Genomic DNA, 23,648 nt, shown 5'->3' with positions numbered 1-23,648 from the left:
GATTAGTGCAAGGGCTAAGCACACTGATGTAAAATGTCACCACTTACGTGTCTTAGTGGAACGTGTTGTACTCGAGTTTGTTTAATGCGAGTCTGACAAGATGATAGCTGATGGTATGACAAAGCCATTATCAAGATCTAAGTTTGTGGACTTCAGAACCGCAATGGGACTATCAGGATAAGTAATAGATGAGTGGGGGTGCTGGTATATGTTTGGTGCAACAACTCCATTCCTGTCTATGAGTGTTTAGTTGCTAGATTTGTATGCTGTTCATATAGTTAAAACAAAAAAAAACTCCTAGAGGCTCACTCAGGGATAGCATGTAACTGTTTTTCCTGTGTCTGTGTATGAAAGAAGCAGCCTGCTGTAGATAATGCACAAATAGAGACACATAAAAGATGTATTCCTGATCTATTAAGCATATTGTTCCTGATTGCTCCTGAGTTAACAAGCTCTGTTGTCACATGCTTGGAGAGTATCCTGACTAATCCACTGTCAAAAGTACGTGTCATCCGAATATGCGATACACTTCCACCATGCCACCATTGTTTTAGCAATTGCACATCTGCACTATACCAGTATATAGCTGTTGTGTCCTGGGCAGTGTAGTATATAGAGGTTGTGTCCTGTGCGGTGCAGTATATAGAGGATGTGTCCTGTGTGGTACAGTATATAGAAGATGTGTCCTGTGTGGTGTAGTATATAAAGGATGTATTCCGTGTGGTGTAGAATATAGAGGATGTATCCCATGTGGTGAAGTTTATAGATGATATCTTGCATACGGTTTAGTATATAGAGAATGTATCTCGTGTGGTGTAGTATATAGAGGTTGTGTACTGTGTGGTGTAGTATAGACACATAGAGGATGTGTCCTGTGTGCTGTAGCATATAGAGGGTGTGTCCCGTGTGGTGTAGTACATAGAAATTGTGTCCTCTGTGGTGTAGTATATAGGGGTTGTGTCCATTGTGGTGTAGTATATAAGGGATGTATCCCATGTGGTGCAGTATATAGGGGTTGTGTCCCGTGTGGTGTAGTATATAGAGGTTGTGTCCATTGTGGTGCAGTATATAAGGGATGTATCCCATGTGGTGCAATATATAGAGGTTGTGTCCCATGTGGTGTAGTATATAGAGGTTGTGTCCATTGTGGTGCAGTATATAGAGTGTAAGGTAGCGCTTGTTACTCATGTTGGGGATACTTGCTGTGCAGCCAAATAACCAGGTCCGGCACGGGTTTTTCATAAAACATCCACAGTCCATGCGGTTTATTCATCAGCATAAATCAAAATCAGCGTGCAACAGTCTTATAGCAGACAGGGTATCTTCATAGTGGAGCTCTGCTCCCTTAGCCCTCTGGTAACACAGGCTGTGCTTTATCCAGCCAACAGGCAATACAGTCTCTCAGTTACTCTCCCCGTATCCGGGTTACCTCTTAGCTGCTTCACACTGCAGACGTCCGTTCCCTCCAGGGAACTGTCAGACATACATAGCCATTACACACAGCGTCCACATGTACTGTTCTGGAAGGCAGCCACATCTTCCAGCAGTCGGCCTCACGAGATTTTCCATACGGACCAACCAGGTCCAGGCATTTCCCTCATGTGACCTACCCTGGTCACCTTATATGGTCCGTAGCCATGCCCACTGGATCACATGGCTATGACCTCATTGCAGGTCCTACAACCATTCACACACATACTGTTCACTATGGGCGTTTTAGACACACGCCCCTGGGTGGGTTTGTAGGTGGCTGGTCCCATCCGTCTCACCAACCACCTGAAGGCTTCCCTGACACACTGTAACAGAACATCAGCAATACCTCTGCTGATCAACACATAATCAAGCCTTCATCCCAAGGCCACCCACCTTGGGATACATAACGGTCATTTAGCATCCTACTCCTATTACCACACTGGATATGCCTATACGCCCGTCCTGGGACACCCACACAATGCCCCCTAGCGGACACAGTGGACACTACACCACATACCTCCCCCTCTGTTCAAACTTGTGGGGTTGAACACATGACATCACCCAAGGATCTCGAGACCGGGCACCCTTGTCACCTTGCCCAACAGGTCGAGAGAACCGTCTCCGTCTGCTTTGTCTGTCATACGGCCTCATCTCTACATTAGGCCTCCCCCACCCCCAGCGGTCAGACAATCGGCCTTGGGCTTTGGCCTTCCAGTCACAGTCTGTCTGCGTCATCAGACACTGTTTAGTCTTGACACTTTCCCTGTCTGTTCCATTTCCTGACTTTTCCTTCCCCGACCGGCTCTCCCGGTCTGACCCATTGAATATCGCATCAGAACTATGGTTTCTCATCTTCGTACTGCCCGTCGGACTGCCCCTTGCAGACTTTTGATGTCCTTGCCTTGCTGTTAGTTTTCGGCCACCTGCCAAGTCACTACATGGAGGGATGCTTCGGGTCCTTACATCTTGGGTTGAAGGCGGATGCCACCTGATGTTCCGCACCTCTTTATTGATCCGCAGTCAGTCCAGCCTCAACTGCTCAATCTCTTTCAGGTACATCACTCTATACTCCAACAGCATCCGAAAATTCCTCAGGCTTTCAATGGAGCCAACCGCAATGATGGGAACCATGTCCTCTTCACTCGATATCTGGACTTCATCATCCGGAGGGATCCTCAACTTCGCCACACCGGAGATATTTACAAGGTCTTGCATTACCTTCCCGAGTCTCCCAATGACTCTCCCGATCAGACCTTTGGGTACCCAAATTATATCTTCCCCCAAGCCCAGCCATTTCTTCGCTTCCCTTCCTAGCTCTAGGCATCGAGCAGCTTTCATATTACTCCGCCTGAACAACTGCTTAGCGTGGAGACATTGCAGATGCATATTTTTCGGGACAGCTACCCAGTTTGCTGTGTCTTCCCTGGCTGATATTATCACCAACTGCCGAGTCTCAGGTGCCCAGTGTACCTTACACGCTTTGACTGCCTTTTTAAAAGCCTCATGCACACTTTCCTCAGTACAGGCTTCTTGCATGTCTTCGGATACGTTAATCACAGACTTGAAGGTCGTGGTCTTGCTCTCTTCCTGGACACAAGGCTCTGGATTTACCACAGACACTTACCTCACTATAGTTGTCCCGACCGGGTGACTGTCTTCTTCAGCTCCAAATCTTCATGAATTTTAGCCTCTTCGCGACCCTTTGCCAAGATGGGTACTGGCAGTTCCGTCTTTTTATCACTCGGGCGCGACTGCTGTAAGTCTTTGTCCAACCTCTTCTCCCGCAGAAGGCCTCTACCAGTTTCTTTGAGCACTTTCATATCTTCCATTAGGGTGTTGTTCAGACTTTGCCACAATGATAGGTGACCTTTGAGCTCAGAGACCTCCTTCTCCAGCTCATCTATTCTGTGCTCCCTTTCTCTCTTAGAGCCACAGTCACCCCCAGAGTGTGAGTCACCCCCATCAGACGAGTGAACCCTCCAGTTACCGTCTAACCGTATGTCTACTCCAGTTGTCTTATCAATCAGGTCAACATCAGTCCTGTCTTGAGACATCAGGTCCGTAAGTTGGGAAGACGTACCCCTTCTTCCGGTTACTTCTACATCTGACTTGTCCACTTTAGCAAGCATCACTGTCTCAATGTCTGCTAGCTCAACAGCAGAAACGTCTCCATCCCCCTGCTGTAGAGGAACTCCCCTCTCCCACAAGCCAGAGAACAGTCAAGTGTCGCGGCCTATAACCACTGGACAGAACAAATTCGGGACTATCGCGACATCCTGTCCCAAAGGCTACCCGGGACACTGGACAATCCTTAGTGCCCCCCGTGGTTGCAAGTGACCCCAACCTTTCTGCCTGGTATGTCAGGAGCAACCCTCAGTAGAGTCACCGGGCTTTCCGGGTTGACCAGACCAACTGTCTCTTCATTATTTATCTGGAGACCACACCCCTGTAGCATCATGCTGGCTAGGTAGTTCACCAGGCAGATTGGACAGACATAGGACATTTGCTCCTGGCAACAGTTCATCTGTTTCATCCCCTTCACATTGGGATGCCCCTCCACCTTTTGGGTCACTATCCCCTTTTTCGGCTCCACCTCCCCCAGGGACTCCACCAGTTTTTAGGTTACCACCCCCATTTGGGTCACCGCCCCCTTTTGGGATTTCCCCATGTCCCTTCTACAGGCCTCCTTAGACCAAAGTTCACACAAACAGTTTGTCTCTTGGGCTTGAAGTTGTTAGACGTCGGATTTCCGACGCTGCACAGCGAGAATCCCGAGCCTTACTTCCAGCGGTCTCCCATTCCTCTCCAGCCGCAAACTCGTCGGTCCAGGCGCTCTGCCCAGACCAGCTCCGTGGGTTTGCTTGCCGCTGCCACCTCTGGCGCAGCTATGACAATACCTGCTGCTCAGCAGTGAGATTCTCCAGGGACTAAGTCCCCATATCGGGCCACTGAGCATGCCCGAGGAGTGATCTCCCATTGGGGATCGAAGGTCCTGCTCCTGTTTGGATTGGTCCATCCGAGAAGCCAGGAAGGTCCCGGACGCTCGCGGCTATAAAAGGTTCGCATGGCCACTCGGCCATGCTCTAGGATAAGACCGTATTTACAGACTATGTGGAGTGAGTGATGTACTGTATGCACGCATGAATGTCTCTGGTGAATGACTCATTAAGAAACCCCTACCCTTGGTACGCATGTGTTGTGCAGCCTACCCTGCTAGCGCCCAGGCTTAGGCGTAGGTAGGACAGAGGTTGAGTCAGGCATCAGTCCTCACCAGGGACTTGGCACACCTCAGTGCACGTGCTCCATAGCCAGCGTCTATAGCGGCGTTCGCGGCAGCGACGCCGCACATTCAGTGGGCCTGGAAGGACTCTAACCCCATGTCCTTGGGGTACAGTTCTGTGGCCGTACACTGTGCGCTCTTTTGGCCAGGCTCTGTGAGCTTAACAGGCACCGGCATTTATGTTCAGCGGTTGTGCGGCTCTGTGCATTAACAGAGTTCGCCCCTGTTCACATAGGGCGACGTAACCCACGTGTGGCTGGTTTCACACTGCTTAATTCTTCCGCCACTACTTAGGAGCAGTGTACCACCTCTGCACGGTGGACCCCGGGCTGCGAACACACCTACTATTATTTTATAATTTTGTGCGTTCCGCCAGCCCTAACAGTAGTGGCCTTTAAGCCACGATACCACACCAGTTCTTGCTGGCACTGCCACAGCTCCTGCTGTCACCAAACAACGGCACCTCTGGCTGCTGCTCACAAACTGCTGCTGGCGTCACCTGTGTAACCCCACCGAGTTACAGCAAGCCGCTTGTCACCTTCTTAACCCCGCTGAGTTATAGCAAGCCGCTTGTCACCATCTTTTTGACCTCACTGAGCCACCGCAAGCTGACTTGAGAGGGAAAAGAAAAAAAAACACACAACACAAAAAACACACATGGGCTGTCTGTGTGCTATTCAGGATGTCTGTCTACTCCTGAGGCCGTCCAACACACAGGGCTCACCAGGTGCTATTCAGGGATCTGACCTTCCTCCCAGGGTTTCCCAACACACCGGCCTCACCAGGTCCAGGAGCTTAGTGGGTGCTGTTCAGGACATCGGTCTCCTTCTGCGACTGTCCAACACTCATGCCTCACCACGTCCAAGGTCACAGCACGTGCTTCAGGGATCTGATTCTTCTCCCAGAATCTCCCAACACTGACTCTCCAGGACCTTGTACGCTGAACCATCCAGGTACACAGTCTTTCCCACTGACCCCGGTCAGTACAACACAGACTCGTGTCTGTTACCTGTTGGTGATGGCCACAAAGGTTCCTGGATGCCTCTTCTCCTCAGAGGTATCCCACAATTTATCCACAGTCTCTTTCTCTGACCCCAGTCAGCATACCACACGTTTTTCACGACCGTCACCTGCCGGCCATGCAGGTTCTCGGACCCCTCTACCGCAGAGGTGTCCTATAAATTTCTTCCACTGACCCCAGTCAGCATACCACACTGTTTTCAAGACTGTCTGCCCTCCTGGCTCAGAGTTGTCAGCACTGCAACATGTACTTTTGGAACCGTTGCCCTTAGAAACCGAGTTTTGCAGACCTCGTCCATTGCCCCTAGCATTCTCCACCAGTCGTAAGGTAGTGCTTGTTACTCGTGTTGGGGATACTCGCTGTGCAGCCAAATAACCAGGTCCGGCACGGGTTTTTCATAAAACATCAACAGTCCATGCGGTTTATTCATCAGCATAAACCAAAATCAGCATGCAACAGTCTTATAGCAGACAACAGGGTATCTTCATAGTGGAGCTCTGCTCCCTTAGCCCTCTGGTCACACAGGCTGTGCTTTATCCAGCCAACAGGCTATACAGTCTCTCAGTTACTCTCTCTGTATCCGGGTTACCTCTTAGCTGCTTCACACTGCAGACGTCCGTTCCCTCTGGGGAACTGTCAGACACACGCAGCCATTACACACAGCGCCCCCTAGCGGACACAGTGGACACTACACCACAAGAGGTTGTGGCCCATGTGGTATAGTATATAACGGTTGTGTCCCATGTGGTGTAGTTTATAGAGGTTGTGTCTCGTATGATGTAGTATATAGAGGATGTGTCCTGTGTGGTGTAGTATATAGAGGATGTGTCCCATGTGGTGTAGTATATAGAGGATGTGTCCCATGTGGTGTAGTATATAAAGGTTGTGTCCCATGTGGTGTAGTATATAGAGGTTGTGTCCCATGTGGTGTAGTATATAGAGGTTGTGTCCCATGTGGTGCAGTACATAGAGGTTGTGTCCCATTTGGTGTAGTATATAGAGGATGTGTCCTGTGTGGTGTAGTATTTAGAGGATGTATCTCATGTGATGTAGTATATATTGCATCATTTCTATATAACTGCATGGCTGGTCCCAAGAATGATTTTTCTCTGGTGGGCCCAAGGTACTCCAGTCCGACGCTGCTTGCAATGCCTGCATAGGCTTTGCAAGTTTCAGAGTCCTTCTTTCATAAATGAAACAGGAGGTGTCTGACCATGTCACACACACCACATGTCCAGATAAGGTAGTAAAATGTTTAAAATTACATCTACTGGTGACTACCGGTGGCTGTAGTTTTATTTCCCCCACTACTATGTAATCTACTGTAGTCATAGGCGACAGCAAAATAGAGTGAGATTTGGCCCGGCTAATAAGGGGTGGAGTAGGTGTTTTTTTCCTCTTTTTAATTTTGCCTTTTATACTAGTCATTATACAGGAAAGAATAATTCCTAACAATTATTCCTGCAAAATCCATTTCATCTTTCGATTTTGTATTTTTTCAGTCAATAAGAGTTGCCTAATACTATGACAACATTGTTTCCACCAGCGACCTGGGAGTCAGAGATGCGTTCAGGTGTCTTCTCAATGCTGCCCCATTGCATTTAAGCTCTCATTCCATCCACTTCATTAATATTCCTGATCCCCCAGTCTTCTGGGTAGGGTCTTCTGCAAAAATGCTCAAATTTCTCATTGACTTCCATGATACTCATTACTTGAGCCGAGCAGGTCCAAGGGTCTGACCTGCTCGATTCGAGTACAGACCACTCGAGCATTTTAGTGCTTGATCATCACTTTTTGGTACTACTACTGCCGGGATAATTTCTGCCAGCGCTACCATTGGGTTTAGAGCTGCTGTGTTAGGCGTCAAGTTCCCTCCACTGCACAGAGGGAACCTCAAGCCATGTCCTCTGCAGCCTCTCATTCTCCTGCAGCTGCAGAGGTTCCTGCTCAGCAGAGACGTCAGTCCCAGCATCTTGCTCAGGCTAATGCTATGTGTCTGGTTGCTGCCCCAGGTTCTATTATAGCTTCCAGCATTAGTCAGCGGCGAGCAGATGCTTCTGGGACTAAGTCCTGCTTTTCTTCATCTGAGCATGCCCCCGGGAGACGATCGCTCATTGGTGGTCAGCGGTCACATGCTCAGGTCCCCAAGCAGCTCGGATTGGGCCATCAGGAAGGTCCCGGAAGGCTGCGGCTATAAAAGGATCGCACGGCCGTGCTCTAGGATAGACTATGTGGAGTGAGTGTTGTATACACATATGAATGTCTCTCTTGAATGACTCATTAAGAAACCCCTACCCTTGGTGGCATGTGTTGTTCAGTCTGGCCAGTTAGTGCCTGGGCTGAAGTGCAGGTAGGAGGTAGAGTCAGGGACTAGCATCAGCGCCAAGTAGTGGCTTGCCTGTATGTCACTGTGCACTTAGTCTGCACTCCACAGTAGCCAGTGTCTTTTAGTGGTGTTCGCAGGTGCGACACCTTACGCTTAGTGGGTCTAGAGGGACTCTAACCCTGTGTCTCTGGGTCTGAGTTCTGAGACCATACACTAGCGTTCACTTTGCCTAGCTCTGTGAGCTTAACAAGCTACAGCATTTATATTCCACGGTAGTGCGGGTCTGTGAAGCAACAGAGTCCACCTCTGTACACACTGGGTGATGTTAACCCGCGTGTGTTCTTCTGTTATACCGCCATATAGCATCTGTCATTACCAAGCAGAAGTTAACATCTCTGCACGAAGGACTCCGGGCTGCGAACGCACCTATATTCTATTTCTTTATTATTTGGTGCATTCTGCCAGCCCTAACATTCTGCTGGCGGCAACCACATCTTTATCAATGCTATAAGTTTTTTTTTCTATTGCCCTGCCATGTCCTTTACCCATGCCATACATATTGGACAAAAGTATAAAGTTTGATTTGTTTCTAAACTTTCTTAAAACAACCAATTCTTAAAAAATTGTCCCACTGTAAGTAGGAGGACCGGGCTGCAGACACCAGTACTGTCAAGGCTGTGTCCCAGGTTGTCCGGGGGAAAGAATACGAGACCGGACAGACCTTGTCACCCCGAAGCTGGGAGCGTGACAAGCGAGAAAGCACGCAGAGCGACGGGCAGTTTCCCGCCGACGGTGACTGAGGAGGTGAGTGCACAGCGTGCTCTGCTGGACGTGCACCAGCCCCGTAACATACCGCGGTCTGCTTTTCACGAGTGCGCCGCTGAGCCCAGCAGCAGAGGAAGAGCCATGGGCTCCGTTAGGTTCAGTGCTGCGTGCGGGCATAGGAATAAGGGCCTTGTTCAGGACTGTTCATTGTGGACCTCTTTGCCTGACAGCACAAAGCAAACCTCCCTTGTCAATATACTGTACTCAATTCACTTGAATTTGGCTGCACAAGCTTATGGACTAATTGGCTCAATGGATAAAAAGCGGAGACTGCCCGTTGACGCCAGAAGATATACCGTGAGCTGTGGAATCTCCTCTTATGACATTGCACCAGCCGCTGCTGGGACTACAGCCCTCATCGGATAATCCGTGGCCGAGGAAGCCACGAACACGATAAGTTGATTGCGTGGACTGTTATCACATTGTGTTTGTCTATTTCCCTATCATTTGCCCCTTTAACTGTTCATCTCCCTGATAGGAGTATCTTTACTGTTAAATTAAATTGTTAACCCTTGCTCTGCCTTTTTTGCGTCACTGCAACCCACAACCTGCTTACACCACCCTTAACAAAACAAAGCTAACCCTAAATAAAGAGGTCCCTACACAGGTACATGCACATAAAGCAATCTGTGGCAACAGCCAGCAGTATTGTGGCTCCTACAATTGTTAAATGCAACTAGTTATAGTGATCCAAGGGGTAACGTTTCTCCTTATGGAAAGCGATATGCCAAGCATGCCGAGATGAGGTAACTTTGAAGCCGCAATGCTCCTCTGGGAAATATGCAAATTATCTCTTCACAAAGGAAGAGGATTAGAACTCTAGTGTCACCTATAGGAAGTAGCAATCCTAGAAGTCAATTTCGACCTTAACAAGCATTGTCACACTAGTCAGGCTGGGTTTACATAACTTTGAGGCAGTCCGTTTAACGGATTGCATTACACCATGGCATTAACGCGATGTAACACATCCGTTAACGCTGCCATAGACTGCCATTACGTGGGGCATCGCTAAGGCATGTCAAATTCGGCATGCGTTAGCGATGTGTCGTCATGCTGTGACGGACCCTCGGACACGGACTACAGTGTTCGAGGGTCCGTCATAGCTAGCGCAGATGGAGAATCTGTGCTAGCGTGATCGCATAATGCAATCCAAAAAAGAAGTAGCGTAAAGCGCAGTCCGTTCATCGCATACCCAAGATACTCCTACAGCATCTTCCAAAATTTTTCCCTCCTTGTCAGAGTACCCTACCCACCAGGGTCTGGGCACTTTGAGGGTGTGAGAAGATTGTCCCAGACCTTTTGATAGTGTTCCCCTGACTTTTCTGCATCTAGTGTATGTCTCCCTCGTCCAAGGTGGTCTAAGGAACTGTGACCTCTTCCGGCAGTGTTGTCTGATGGGAAGTTTTTAAATAATTCTTCAGCTAGGGCCTTCTACTACTGCAACATTTTATTAGAGCTCTCCAACATGGGAAGGAGATATGGAAAGTTCTCCATGAAGCGTGGGTCAAGAAGGGTGACCAACCAGCAATTAGTGTTGGACAAAATGCATACAATGCGAGGGTCATGAGAAAGGCAGAGGAACATAAACTTAGACATGTATGTCAGACTGCTGACAGCCAAGACTTCCCTGTCCCTATAAAAAATGGACGAGAGTCCATCATCTCCTTCTCATCATCGTCCTCTTCCCCATCCTCCTCTTCCTCGTCCTGAGGCTATCCACGCCTAACAAACGGGATGAAGGTGGTGTCGGTAGTACCATCTGTAGCGCAGGCAACTAGCTCATGTTCCTCCTATTCTCATTATCACCCAATCTGTGTTGAGAAGATGGGATGAGGCTGGGCTGTGTAGCATCACTCTGTATAGTTTCTTGCTCCATCTCAATTTGCTTTGCCTTCAAAGACTGCCTCTTTAATTGTGAACAGCGAGCGTTTCAGTAGACAGAGAAGCGAGATGTTTATGCTGATTAAGGCATCATCGCTGCTCACCATCTTGGTCGAGTCCTCAATCTTTTGGAGAACCACACAGATGTCAGACATCCATGCCCACTCATCAGCTCTTATGTGCAGAAGCTGACCATAATAACCACAGGCATGTTGTAGCTGGTATTCAGCTACTGCCCTCTACTGCTCACAAAGCCTTGCCAACATATGTAACGTTGACTTCCAAAGTGTGGTGACATCGCACACCAGTCGGTGAGCAGGATGTTGCAATCGCTGCTACAGCACTACCAGGGTGGTGGTAGCTGTAGCTGACTAGCGGAAATTGGCATACATGCGGCATGCTTTCACAAGTAGCTCAGGCAAATCAGGGTTGGTTTTGAGAAACCTCTGAACCACTAAGTTGAGCACGTGGGCCAGGCAAGGTAAGTCTGCAGGATTTCCAAGCTTCAGGGCTGCCACTAGGCTATTGTAACACAAGGTGCAGGGTGGGAAGCATCTTTGCCTGCATCATGGACAGGGGATTCATGTGCACGTAGAACAGGGGCAGAGACAGTGGTGTCATCTTCATACACTGAACCCTGCCGTTCGGCCATACTAGTTGGGTGCCTTGCTTTTATGTGCCTGAGCATGCTAGTAGTGGTCAGGCTAGTAGTTGTGCTGCCCTTCCTGATGCTAGCATGGCAGATGTTGCAAATGTTTTTCGGGTTAACTGTACTGTCTTAAAAAAGCACCAGACTCAGGAACACCTAACCCTTGGCCTTGCAACTTCACCGTGTTAGTGCTCTGGGGTATATAGTTGCCCACCTAGAGTATCTGGCCATCCCACTGCCTCTTCCTGCCTGTTGTGGTGTTGCAGATCCCTCCCCCTCTGCGTTGCTGACCTCATTCTGCATGTCACCCTCCCAGGTTGGGTCAGTGATATCATTGTCCATCACCTTGTCTTCCACTTCTGCACCCTGGTCCTCCTCTAGACTTGCTGTCTTGCTTAACAAGATCATTTGTTGGAAATTGTGTTTCATCATCCAATTCTTGTGACAGTAATTGAATTTACCCAAAATCACCATCTTGTGTCAGTGGCAGCGCAAATATTTGAGCATAACAACCACAGGGCGTGAAGCCAGAATCTACAAATGGAAATGTGAACAGCTTGGAATGTCCAAGTGGGGGATCACTTGTCTTCAGGCACTAGGCATGTTGGTAGGAAGGAAGATCATTGTGAGGATTATGTGGTCCAGAGTCACGGCTACTAAGACCGGACCATATTAAACTACGAAAAAAACGAATAGAACAAATGTCCAATATATAAAAATAGATATTTTATTCACAAAATTTAAAACGTATACAAAAAATGGTGAGATCACAAATATCAAATAGAAAAGGGAAATACTGGGAACCAATATAGCATCTGTATATTATACATAAAAATGTATATTCTTTAATACAATCGTAAATATCCAGAGAAAAATATCCATATAAAGTGCAAAATAATAATACTACAGTTAGTTAATAAAATTTAGATAATAAAGTGCAAGTGCAAAAAATGTGCAACACAAGAAAAAAAAATTTTTTAACAATTTTTTATAAAAAAACTATATCATAGTATCTATAAATGGAAATCATTAAATGTGCAAAAAAAATATAAAATTATTTTTTCAAAAAACCTCCCTATATATGCATATATCATAGGACAATGCCCATACATATAAGATAAGCATAATAGTGTAGGATTATAATAGTATAAACCCGTATGCAGCAAACCAGTACTGATATATTAAGAGTTAAAAATATTCAATGTGCACCTATATGCTGCAGATTAAGTGGCCACATTAAATTTTATATATTAATATCACACTGCAGACTGGTGACAGTATAATATGGTTTAATAGACCAAACACTACCATGCACATGTATGCTGCAAACAGGTACAATATAATAAGGGTTAATAATCCTCAAAGTCTACCTATGTGTAATAAATTAAGTAGCCATATTAGATTCAATACAAAATTTATCACATATGCATATTCAAGTGGCTACATTAAGTCTTATGCATCAGTATATTGCAGACTGATGACAGTATAGCAGGGATAAGTAAACTAACCCTCACTAAACACCAATATGCTGCAGGACAATGACAAAACAAACTATATAGGTGTTAACAATCCTCAAAATACATCCACATGTTGCAATTAACTAACCATATAGGATTATACACAGAGATTATCCCATATGCATATTCACAAGAGAAATAATTACCTAATGTCCGTTAATGCAAGGTTCCCAGTATACGCCCGACCCCGACGCGCGTTTCGGCGTCTGCCTTCGTCAGGGGGTGACCATGTGGAAGACAGGGTGGTACTGGCAAAATGACTAGAAGCATTTTCTGCTATCCATCCAACAACCTTTTGACACTGGTCTGGCTTCAAGAGTTATGTTCCTTGCTCTCCTTACGCAGTGGGACAGAAAGCTAGGTCAACTTGATGTGTGGGTTTGTTGTGCTCCTGCAGCAGGCAGTTTCACTTTGCCCCCAGCCTCAACCTCTTGCTCACCATCAGCATCACGTCTACTTTCCTGTCCCTTACCACGCGCCTTGCCCATTTTAAATTACGTATGATATATGATATCCTTGTTGAGAAAACTTTGCAGGATTAGTATCGCAGGAAAATTTGCCCACCTCAGATGGAATCGTTTCACTGCTTGTGCTATATAGCGATGCTATTACAACCAACAAAGTCTGGCTGTATGCTTTTGATGCACAACTGGCGCAGTAAAATTTGCATATAATTTGCTCAGAACAATTAGCAGGATTAAGCAAAAATAATATTATTATCCCTGACAAGTGCTTTTGGTTTGAGTTGCAGCAGAAAGGACATGCAATTAACTCTATCCTGTCCTACACTATCCTTTAGGCACAATCTCTCTTTAAGTGCTGCTAACGGCAGTATCAATATTGATAATAGCTAGCCCTAATAAAGGCTGTCGTTGCAGTTGAAAGAAATCTAAATTATGTCTAATACCTGTCTATATTAAGCAAACCTTACACCATTATAGTGATTGGCTGGCAATCTCCGCATGCTTATTGGCTGTCTAATAAACGCCAAAGATGCAGGGCGGAGACTCGAGCTTGTGCGCGAGCATTCAAAAATACTCGCTGAGTGACGAGTATCTTGAGCACCCTAATGCTCAAGCAAGTAATGAGCTGTGACGAGCTCGCTCGCTCATCACTAGTCTAAACTGGGGCATCAATTGTCATCAGACTTTTGGTTATCAATTTCTACTGTTAAAACATTGAGCCCAGTGAACAAAAAAACAGCATCAGGGCCGGCCTGAACGTATAGGCGAACTAGGCGGCCGCCTAGGGCGCCGACCCAAAGGGGGCGCCAGAGATAAAATAGAAAAAATTAATAAAAAATCTTTTCAAAAGGCAAAAAGTTTTAGGGATGGAAAGAAAAGTGTACATATTTAAGGGCAAATATGACGCAAGAGAGGTTGGTTGGGTTGGCAACAATTTCGATAGAATCTGAAGTTGCTAAACAAATTAATCTCGGTGACTCAGTGTCATCCTTTTAAAAAAAAAAGGCAAGGAAACAAAAATTTTAATTACCTATGGTCGTTATTGTTTTGTGTCATTGATTACTTTGTATATATTTGTCCTATACAACTTCGCAGAAGATTAAAGAGTTAGGAGAGAGTTAATTAATCATTGTTGTTGTGGTTTATTTTGCTCCTAAATTTATATCCCAAGTTTTCATCTACTGCGAAGAATAGTAGGGGCGCAACAAAATAGTTTTGCCTAGGGCGCCGTAATCTCTCGGGCCGGCCCTGATCAGCATGCAACATCTGATGCTTGTAGTGATGTCAGAGCTCATGTAGCAAACTATGAGATCAGTTCCTGCATCAGTTACAAAAAAAATAATGGAAGCCTCGCATGGGGATCTGGGTATTTATTTTAGGATATAACATATAAGTAAGGTGCAAAAAAATGTTGAGGCACTCACCACTTTATTGCAGTTTCCATAAGCAGAGAATGTGGAGACAAACGTGGCTGACAGACGTTTCGGCTGAGAGTCACATTTCCTCTGAGCCTCAAAGGAAAATGACTCTCTTAGGAAATGGCTATTTAAATGATATTTTAACAAAAAATGGAAAGTGCTCCAAGTTTCTTTGCATCGTATTTACAATTGGACTTTTTCATGTTGAACATGAAAAAGCATTCCAGATCCTTGTTTTCTATATATTTGGACAGACATATAAGTAAGGTTTAATTATCAAGAATGTAATTGTATTGCTTAATGATAACAACCTAGGATAGAATAGATACCCTGCAGTAAGGAAATAAATGGTAGTAATACGTCAAAAAATATAAGATACATCGTTGACACTTTTTTGTCGCATCCCATAGCGACAAAGTATACCCAATCATGGTCCCAATCGGGGTGGCCCCTTGTTTAATGAACCTCGCTAGCTATTACATGATAATGAATATTTTGATAACAATTCAGTTTAAAAAGATAAAGAAATAATGATATGAAATAGCACAAGAGATCAGGGTGATGATAATCCTTTTTCTAAAACGAAGCAAAAGTCAATAACATAATTATTCTCCTAGTAGGTCAGGGTAATTACGTTAACCAGTGATAACAAGTGTCACATAACGCTCGGCCAACACCAGACTGACCTAATGTGGCCACATGGTGACATAATTACGGGGGTCCGCGCGCTTGCCTCGTCTCATGGGTGAATGAAATTAGAGGAACAATATTGAGGAATCTGCGGCTTTAAATATCTTGATTGACTAATTAGCCCCAGGAAAATATCTGTAAAAATCGGATGCCACATGGATGTTCTATGCCGGAATCGATTTTCTTACATACCGACAGACTTTAATTGTTAACTCTTAGGCCCTGTGCACACAGTGCAGATTCTGTGCAGTTCTGTAGCAGATTTGGCCCTGCAGAACTGCAGGTGATGTACAGTACCATTTAAGGCTATGTAAAACAAAAAACGCTGTGCACATGCTGCAGATTTTTCCGCACAGATTTGGTGCTGAATAAAAGAAGCAGCATGTTCCTTCTTTTGTGCGGTTTTGCTGCAGTTTTCCACCTGCTCCATTAGGCTGTGTGCACCCGCTGCGGATTATGTGCGGATTCATCCGCGCGGATTTTGTAAAATCCGCAGGTGAAACCGCAGGTCAAAAGACCTGCGGTTTTACCTGTGGATTGCTCTGCGGTTTTGCCCTGCGGTTTTTCATCTCCTCAATGGAGGAGATGGCAAACCGCAGGAGAATCCGCAGAAAGAATTGACATGTCAATTCTTTCTGCGGATTGAAAACCGCAGATAATCCGCGCGGAAAATTCCGCACCGTTTGCACTGCGGTTTTTGATTCCCATAGGGAATCATGGTACTGTACACCGCAGCAAAAACTGCTGCGAGTCCGCAGCGGCCAAAACCGCTGCGGAAACGCAGCAAAATCCGCAGCGTGTGCACACAGCCCAGAAATCTGCAGGTGAAAACTGCAGGGGAAATCCGCACAAAAACTGCGCTAAATCTGCACTGAGGCTATGTGCACACGCTGCGGATTCACCTGCGGTTTTCCTGCGGTTTGGTCTGCGGTTTTGCAGTGCGGTTTCACACCTCTACTATGTTAAAGGTGTGAAACGGCAGCGGAATCCGCAGAAACAATTGTCATTGCTGCGGTTTATAAACAGCAGCAAAACCGTGCGGAAAAAACCACAGCGTGAGCACAGCGGTTTTTATAAACCAAAAAGGTTACATGGTACTGTACCATGTCTGCGGAACTGCTGCAGTTCCGCAGGGCCAAAACCGCAGCGGAACCGCAGCAAAAACTGCAGTGTGTGCATGTAGCCTAAAACTGCACTAAAACTGCAGGTAAAACGCAGGTCATTTTACCTGCAGATTTAGCAAAATCTGTGTGGAAAATTCCACAGCCTTATCCGATGTGCACAAGAAATGAATGCGTGCTGCTATATTTTTCTCACAGACGAAAGACCTGACATTAAACTGGAGCAGGGCAAGGGGTTAATATAGATAGATAGATAGATAGATAATAGATAGATAGATATATAATAGATAGATAGATATGTAATAGATAGATAGATAGATAGATAGATAGATAGATATGAGATAGATAATAGATAGATAGATAGATAAATAGATAGATAGATAGATAGATAGATAGATATGAGATAGATAGATAGATATGGGATAGATAGATAGATAGATAGATAGATATGGGATAGATAGATAGATAGATATATAGATAGATATGAGATAGATAGATAGATAGATAGATAGATAGATAGATAGATAGACAGATAGATGATATATAGATAGATATGAGATAGATATGGGATAGATAGATAGATAGATAGATAGATGATAGATAGATAGATAGATAGATAGATATGAGATAGATAGATAGATAGATAGACAGATAGATGATATATAGATAGATATGAGATAGATATGGGATAGATAGATAGATAGATAGATAGATGACAGATAGATAGATATGAGATAGATAGATAGATAGATAGATAGATAGATAGATGATAGATAGATAGATATGAGATAGATATGGGATAGATAGATAGATAGATAGATGATAGATAGATAGATAGATATGAGATAGATAGATAGATAGATAGATAGATAGATAGACAGATAGATGATATATAGATAGATATGAGATAGATATGGGATAGATAGATAGATAGATAGATAGATAGATAGATAGATGATAGATAGATAGATATGAGATAGATAGATAGATAGATAGACAGATAGATGATATATAGATAGATATGAGATAGATATGGGATAGATAGATAGATAGATAGATAGATAGATGATAGATAGATAGATAGATAGATATGAGATAGATAGATAGATAGATAGATAGATAGATAGATAGATAGATAGATAGACAGATAGATGATATATAGATAGATATGAGATAGATATGGGATAGATAGATAGATAGATAGATAGATAGATAGATAGATAGATAGATGATAGATAGATAGATATGAGATAGATAGATAGATAGATAGATAGATAGATAGATGATAGATAGATAGATAGATAGATAGATAGATAGATAGATAGATGATAGATTATACACAGATTAGATATAGATGGGTGGAGGGCATTAGGGCTAGATGAATGCCTACAAGCTGGCTGAGGGATAATGTGGCTGTGGCCTCTTGTCTGCATACAGCTGGTATTTGGGGATGAAATTGGATTGACTCTCTCTTGCCGCAGGAAGCCGGGGAGGTTTCTGGCGCGGGTGTCATGGTGTGCCCGTCCTAAAGCCCTCTAATCTAAGCTCCCCTCAGACACGTGCCCCTACAGCCCCATTGCCCGGACCCCTTGCTGCACTCACAAATAGAGGGTTTGCCCCGCACTATAGAGGCGGCTAAGCCCTGAGCAATAGCGCCCAAGGGCCTCCCTCCATACACCCCAGATAATGGGAGGGGGAGATAAAGCGCGGGCGGCCCCAGCACTGCTGCTCCAGGGGGCACACGCTTCTCTGTGACAGCGCCATTCTCCTGAGGTAATGGCTTCTCCGCACCGCGGCCATGGCGGAGCTCCGCCGAAACAATGAGAACGTACAAAAGCCGCACTACTACTGAGACCCTGTGCACACACTAGAGCAGGTGTCTAGTAACCCTCGCCTGGCGGGCAGTGCATGCGTCCCTGTACCTGTGCATATAGTAAGGAAAGGTCCCATGTAAAAGTCATGTCAGACAGCAGCCCGTGACACCCCCCTCTGTGAGAGCAGCACGTGTGGGGCAGCAGCCCATAGAGTGGTCTGCACAGGTCAGGGGGGCATACACCACATACACACGGACACCGGGCAGAGACGGATGGCAGCTATGACAGCCGCCTCCCCGGCTGCACTCACTACTGAGCAGCACTAGATTTCCGCCCTGTAAAGATCCCTACAGGTGTCAACCATTCTAGTTGTGTCACTTACCGACAAGTGAGCATTGTCTTTAGTGGGCTGTGTATGTGTATGTGTGTAGTGTGTATATGTGTGCTGTGTGTGTAGTGTGTGTACTGTGTATGTATATGTGTGTGCTGTGTATATGTGTGTGCTGTGTGTACTGTGTATGTATATGTGTGTGCTGTGCATATGTGTGTGCTGTGTGTACTGTGTATGTATATGTGTGTGCTGTGTATATGTGTGTGCTGTGTGTACTGTGTATGTATATGTGTGTGCTGTGTATATGTGTGTGCTGTGTGTACTGTGTATGTATATGTGTGTGCTGTGTATATGTGTGTGCTGTGTGTACTGTGTATGTATATGTGTGTGCTGTGTATATGTGTGTGCTGTGTGTACTGTGTATGTATATGTGTGTGCTGTGTATATGTGTGTGCTGTGTGTACTGTGTATGTATATGTGTGTGCTGTGTATATGTGTGTGCAGTGCACGTGTGTACACTGTGTACTGTGTGTACTGTGTATGTGTGTGTGTACTGTGTGTACTGTGTGTGTGTATGTGTGTGTGCTGCCTCCTCACATACAGATCCTCCTCCACACATCCACCAAATCGTTGAATCTCTGGTTTCATTGTTAGGTTGTTTAAAACTTTCTGATTGCAGGATACATATTTCGAGAATACTAGGTGGTTATCATAGATAGATAGATAGATAGATAGATAGATAGATAGATAGATAGATAGATAGATAGATAGATAGATAATGGATAGATAGATAATAGATAGATAATATAAATAAATAAATAGACAGACAATATCTATAGATAGATAATACATAGATAAATAGGTAATAGATAGATAGATACATAGGTAATAGATACATAGATAACAGATACATAGATCATAGATATATAGATAATAGATAGATAGATATGAGATAGATAGATAGATAATGGATAGATAGATAGATAATAGATAGATAATATAAATAAATAAATAGACAGACAATATCTATAGATAGATAATACATAGATAAATAGGTAATAGATAGATAGATAATAGATACATAGGTAATAGATACATAGATCATAGATATATAGATAATTAGATAGATAGATAGATAGATAGATAGATAGATAGATAGATAGATAGAAATGTATGAACAAAAGACAACTAAAAGAAAAGCCATTCCAAAATTAAATGCAAAAAATGTTTCCGTTATTAAGTCCAAACGGTCACATTTTGGCCCAGGATCACAGGATCTTTCTCAAGGTTCTTTTTTATTTTCTTGTTTTCTTCAACAATTGGATATTTGTTGGGAGGCCTGGCACCCGATACCAGCAATTGTGGGGCTCGTCTACTATTTTTGCATAGCTAGACACATAAGAAGATTAACAGATAAATAGGTAGGTGATGAATGGATAGATAGATAGATAGGTGGATAGATAGATAATAGATAGATAGACAGATAAATAGATAATAGATAGACAGACAGATAGATAGATAATAGATAGATATATAGATATTGGATAGATAGATAGATAGACAGACAGATAATAGATATGAGATAGATAGATAGATAGATAGATAGATAGATAGATAGATATAGGGATAGATAGATAGATAGATATGGGATAGATAGATAGAGAGACAGATAATAGATAGATATTAGAAAGATAGATAATAGATATATAGACAGATAGATAATAGATATATAGATATGGGATAGACAGATAGATAGATAGATAGATATATATATATATATATATATAGATAGATAGATAGATAGATAGATATGGGATAGATAGATAGATAGATAGAGAGAGAGAGACAGATAATAGATAGATATTAGATAGATAGATAATAGATATATAGACAGATAGATAGATAGATAGATAGATAGATAGATAATAGATAGATAGATATATAGATATGGGATAGACAGATAGATAGATAATAGATAGATATTTGATAGATAGATAATAGATAGACAGATAGATAATAGATAGACAGATAGATAGATAATAGATAGATATATAGATATGGGATAGATAGGTAGACAGATAATAGATAGATAGATAGATAGATAGATAGATAGATAGATAGATAGATAGATAGATGTAAGTACAGGATTGTGGTCTGACTGTACAGCCGCAGTCCCGGCCACACTCCTCCCTTGCAGTTCCCTCTTTCCAGCAGGTGGATGATCGCCATCACAGCCTCCCATTAGCCAGGGCCGGTTTTCTAGACTGCGGGCAGGCATCGTCTGTGTGGCTTATCTCTGTGCCAGGAGGTGGCGCACCTGTCGCCCTGCGCTTCTTCCCCTCTGGGCCTTCTGCTATTGATCCCTATAATCCCTTTGGGTGTGTGCACACGCTGCGGATTCTGCTGCGGTGTACAGTAGCATAATATCCTATGGATATTAAAAACCGCAGTGCAGACGGTGCAGATTTTTCCGTGCGGTTTTCCTGCGGTTTCTAAACCGCAGAAAGAATTGACATGTCAATTCTTTCTGCGGATTCCGCTGCGGTTTGCCATCTCCTCCATTGTGGAGATGAAAAACTGCAGGGCAAAACCGCAGAGCAATCCGCAGGTAAATCGCAGGTCTTTCAACCTGCAGATTTACCTGTGGATTTTACAAAATCCGCGCTGCCAAATCCGCACCCCAATCCGCAGCGTGTGCACGTAGCCTTCCATTTCTAGTATGGCGCAAGCCGCTGTTTTGTAGTGAAATAAAACGCGATTATTACACAATTCCTGCATGGATTCGTTAGTTTTAAAATATCAAATGAAAACAAAACTATATAAAAAACATGAAATATTTCCTAGAGAGCCTGCAGTGTTTGTCTTCGCCCCGGAGGACATGAGATGAGACATCTGTGCAAGAAGGACGCAGAGAGGGGATTTCATATAAATGTAGAAAATTTATTTTCGCAATCTGCCATACAAATAAGATGATGCGTAATAATAGAATAAAATCTTTATATACAAAAAATACATTTTCACATGAATGAAAGATCTGAGAATAAATTAAGCTCCCTGGTCTCCAGGACTGAGGGTCCTCCCTGGGAGGTCAGCATAAATAATGCATGAGCCCCCCACCTGGTCTCCTGTTCAGGGTATTGTCACAGGGTCCAAACCCAATTGTCATGCTCATTTTTCTTCGTGAGAGTTTTACAAATTGTAAAATTGACTTTTCACCCAGTCTGTTCATCATGAGAGGAGGCTCTGGACAATTTATAGGAAGAAACTGGGGGAGGAGGAAAGTGCAAAAGTAAGTGATCCCTTGAAGGGATGGTCACAGTCTTTAACATCTAGGTGAAGACCTCTCAATTATTCTTTAAGGCAGTATGTGTGCAGAATGTGATGGAAACCCAGGCTTCAATACCATTCTCCAGGACACTTGGCGAGGGTAAAAATCAAGGTCCACTTATTAAGGCCAATACTCCAGAAACTTCCTCAGGTCTACATCTACTGGAACTGCACAAAGCATGGAGAATTCTGCAGAAAGTTCTGAGGAATGTTGTGGAGTGAGAAGAAGTTTTCTGTCTGCCCATAGTAACAGTCATCTGATAAAGCTGGGCTGCTCGGATTGGAGGTGCAGGCTGAGAAGGATGATGATGATGATGATGATGATGGAGAGGCTGTGGACATCCATGACCAAGCATCACTGCCAGGGCTTGAAGGAGCTGCAGGACTCATGTATCCAGGTTTCACAAGTTCTACATGGGGGTGGTCTTTGGTCTGGTCGGCCAACCTCAAGGTTTCAGACAGAGCCCATATATAGTTGTGTGCCAGCCTCAGGGTCTCAATCTTTGTTAACTTTGTGTCATCAGGGAAGCAGGGCAGGATGCTTCTGAGCTCATCTAAGGCTGAGTTGAGGTTGTGCATTCGGTTCCTCTCCCTGTCATTAGCTTTCACTCTTCTTGTTTTCTTGATGGTGTGAAGGACAGCCTCATTTTTCACCCTGCTTCTGCCCCTTCTTTTCTTTTTCTCCTCCTCACACTTTTCTGGAGATGGTGCTGGAGATGTGTGGCCTCCTCTGGTGGAGTATGGAGAAGGGGACTGAAGGCTGCTGTAGTCCTCATCTTCTGATGTAGAGAAGGACAGCCTGCTGGAGGCATCACAATCAGAGAAGGTTCTGTCCATGGTGGGATGGAGATCTGTGGAGATACAAAGAACAGGTCATGAGTGAGCTGCAACCTTGTGCACAACCAAGTATGAAGAAGACAAAAAGTCAGAGAAAGTGGGAAGTCAACTGGGACTAAGTATTAGTTATCCTCTAGTTTTACAATGTACCATGGTCCAAGCAGCCATGTGAAGGCCACTAAGCACAGGTGATACCAGCAGAGAGAAGAGCAGAGGAGGGTCAGCTACTTACACTGGACACAGCGTGGCAGTGGATCAAAGTCTTGGAGAAGTCTCGCAAGGAGAATAGTGGAGCTCCTCTTGAGGGACACGCGACAGCTCTTGTCTTTGAAGTGATCCTTGTCCTGTGAGCTCGTGTGAGCAGGGAGTTTGGCACACGACCGGCCTCAGACACCTTATATAGTGTGCAAGACAATAGCCCTCCCCCAGCCCCCCTGGACTCGGGGATGAATGACTGAATGAAGGCATCAGGTCTGCCCCGTGCTGCACTCTCTGTGATCTGCATAATTCATGTCCCGGCTCCATCCTCCCCCGGGAGTGTGCCCATCATGACTGTCGGTCGGGGACACGGGAGCGCGCACAGCAGCGCCAGCACTCCATGACAGCAGGGCGAAGAGAGAAGGGCAACAAAGTCCTCCCAGGGACAGCACCGGCAGCCTGTCAGGAGACTTCTA

At 44.6% G+C, this 23,648-nt stretch overlaps 1 protein-coding gene across 1 annotated transcript; it reads right to left on the bottom strand.

Moving 5' to 3' along the window:
- Nucleotides 1–22,082: 22,082 nt before the first annotated feature.
- On the bottom strand, nucleotides 22,083–22,974 carry NEUROG1 (neurogenin 1). The gene has a single exon (XM_073573828.1). It carries the CDS (start codon nucleotides 22,972–22,974, stop codon nucleotides 22,297–22,299), a length of 678 nt encoding a protein of 225 aa, XP_073429929.1. The 3' UTR covers nucleotides 22,083–22,296.
- Between the last annotated feature and the right edge of the window lie 674 nt (nucleotides 22,975–23,648).

This window comes from Dendrobates tinctorius, unplaced genomic scaffold (assembly GCF_039654945.1).
Source record: "Dendrobates tinctorius isolate UK_male_01 unplaced genomic scaffold, ASM3965494v1 ptg000036l, whole genome shotgun sequence".
Classification (NCBI taxonomy): domain Eukaryota; kingdom Metazoa; phylum Chordata; class Amphibia; order Anura; family Dendrobatidae; genus Dendrobates; species Dendrobates tinctorius.
The sequence above is the reverse complement of the archived record's forward strand: the minus strand, read 5'-3'. Positions and strand labels throughout refer to the sequence as shown.

Excerpts from the sequence above, each read along its gene's own strand:
- NEUROG1 (XM_073573828.1), bottom strand. The coding sequence starts at position 22,974 with ATGGACAGAACCTTCTCTGATTGTGATGCCTCCAGCAGGCTGTCCTTC.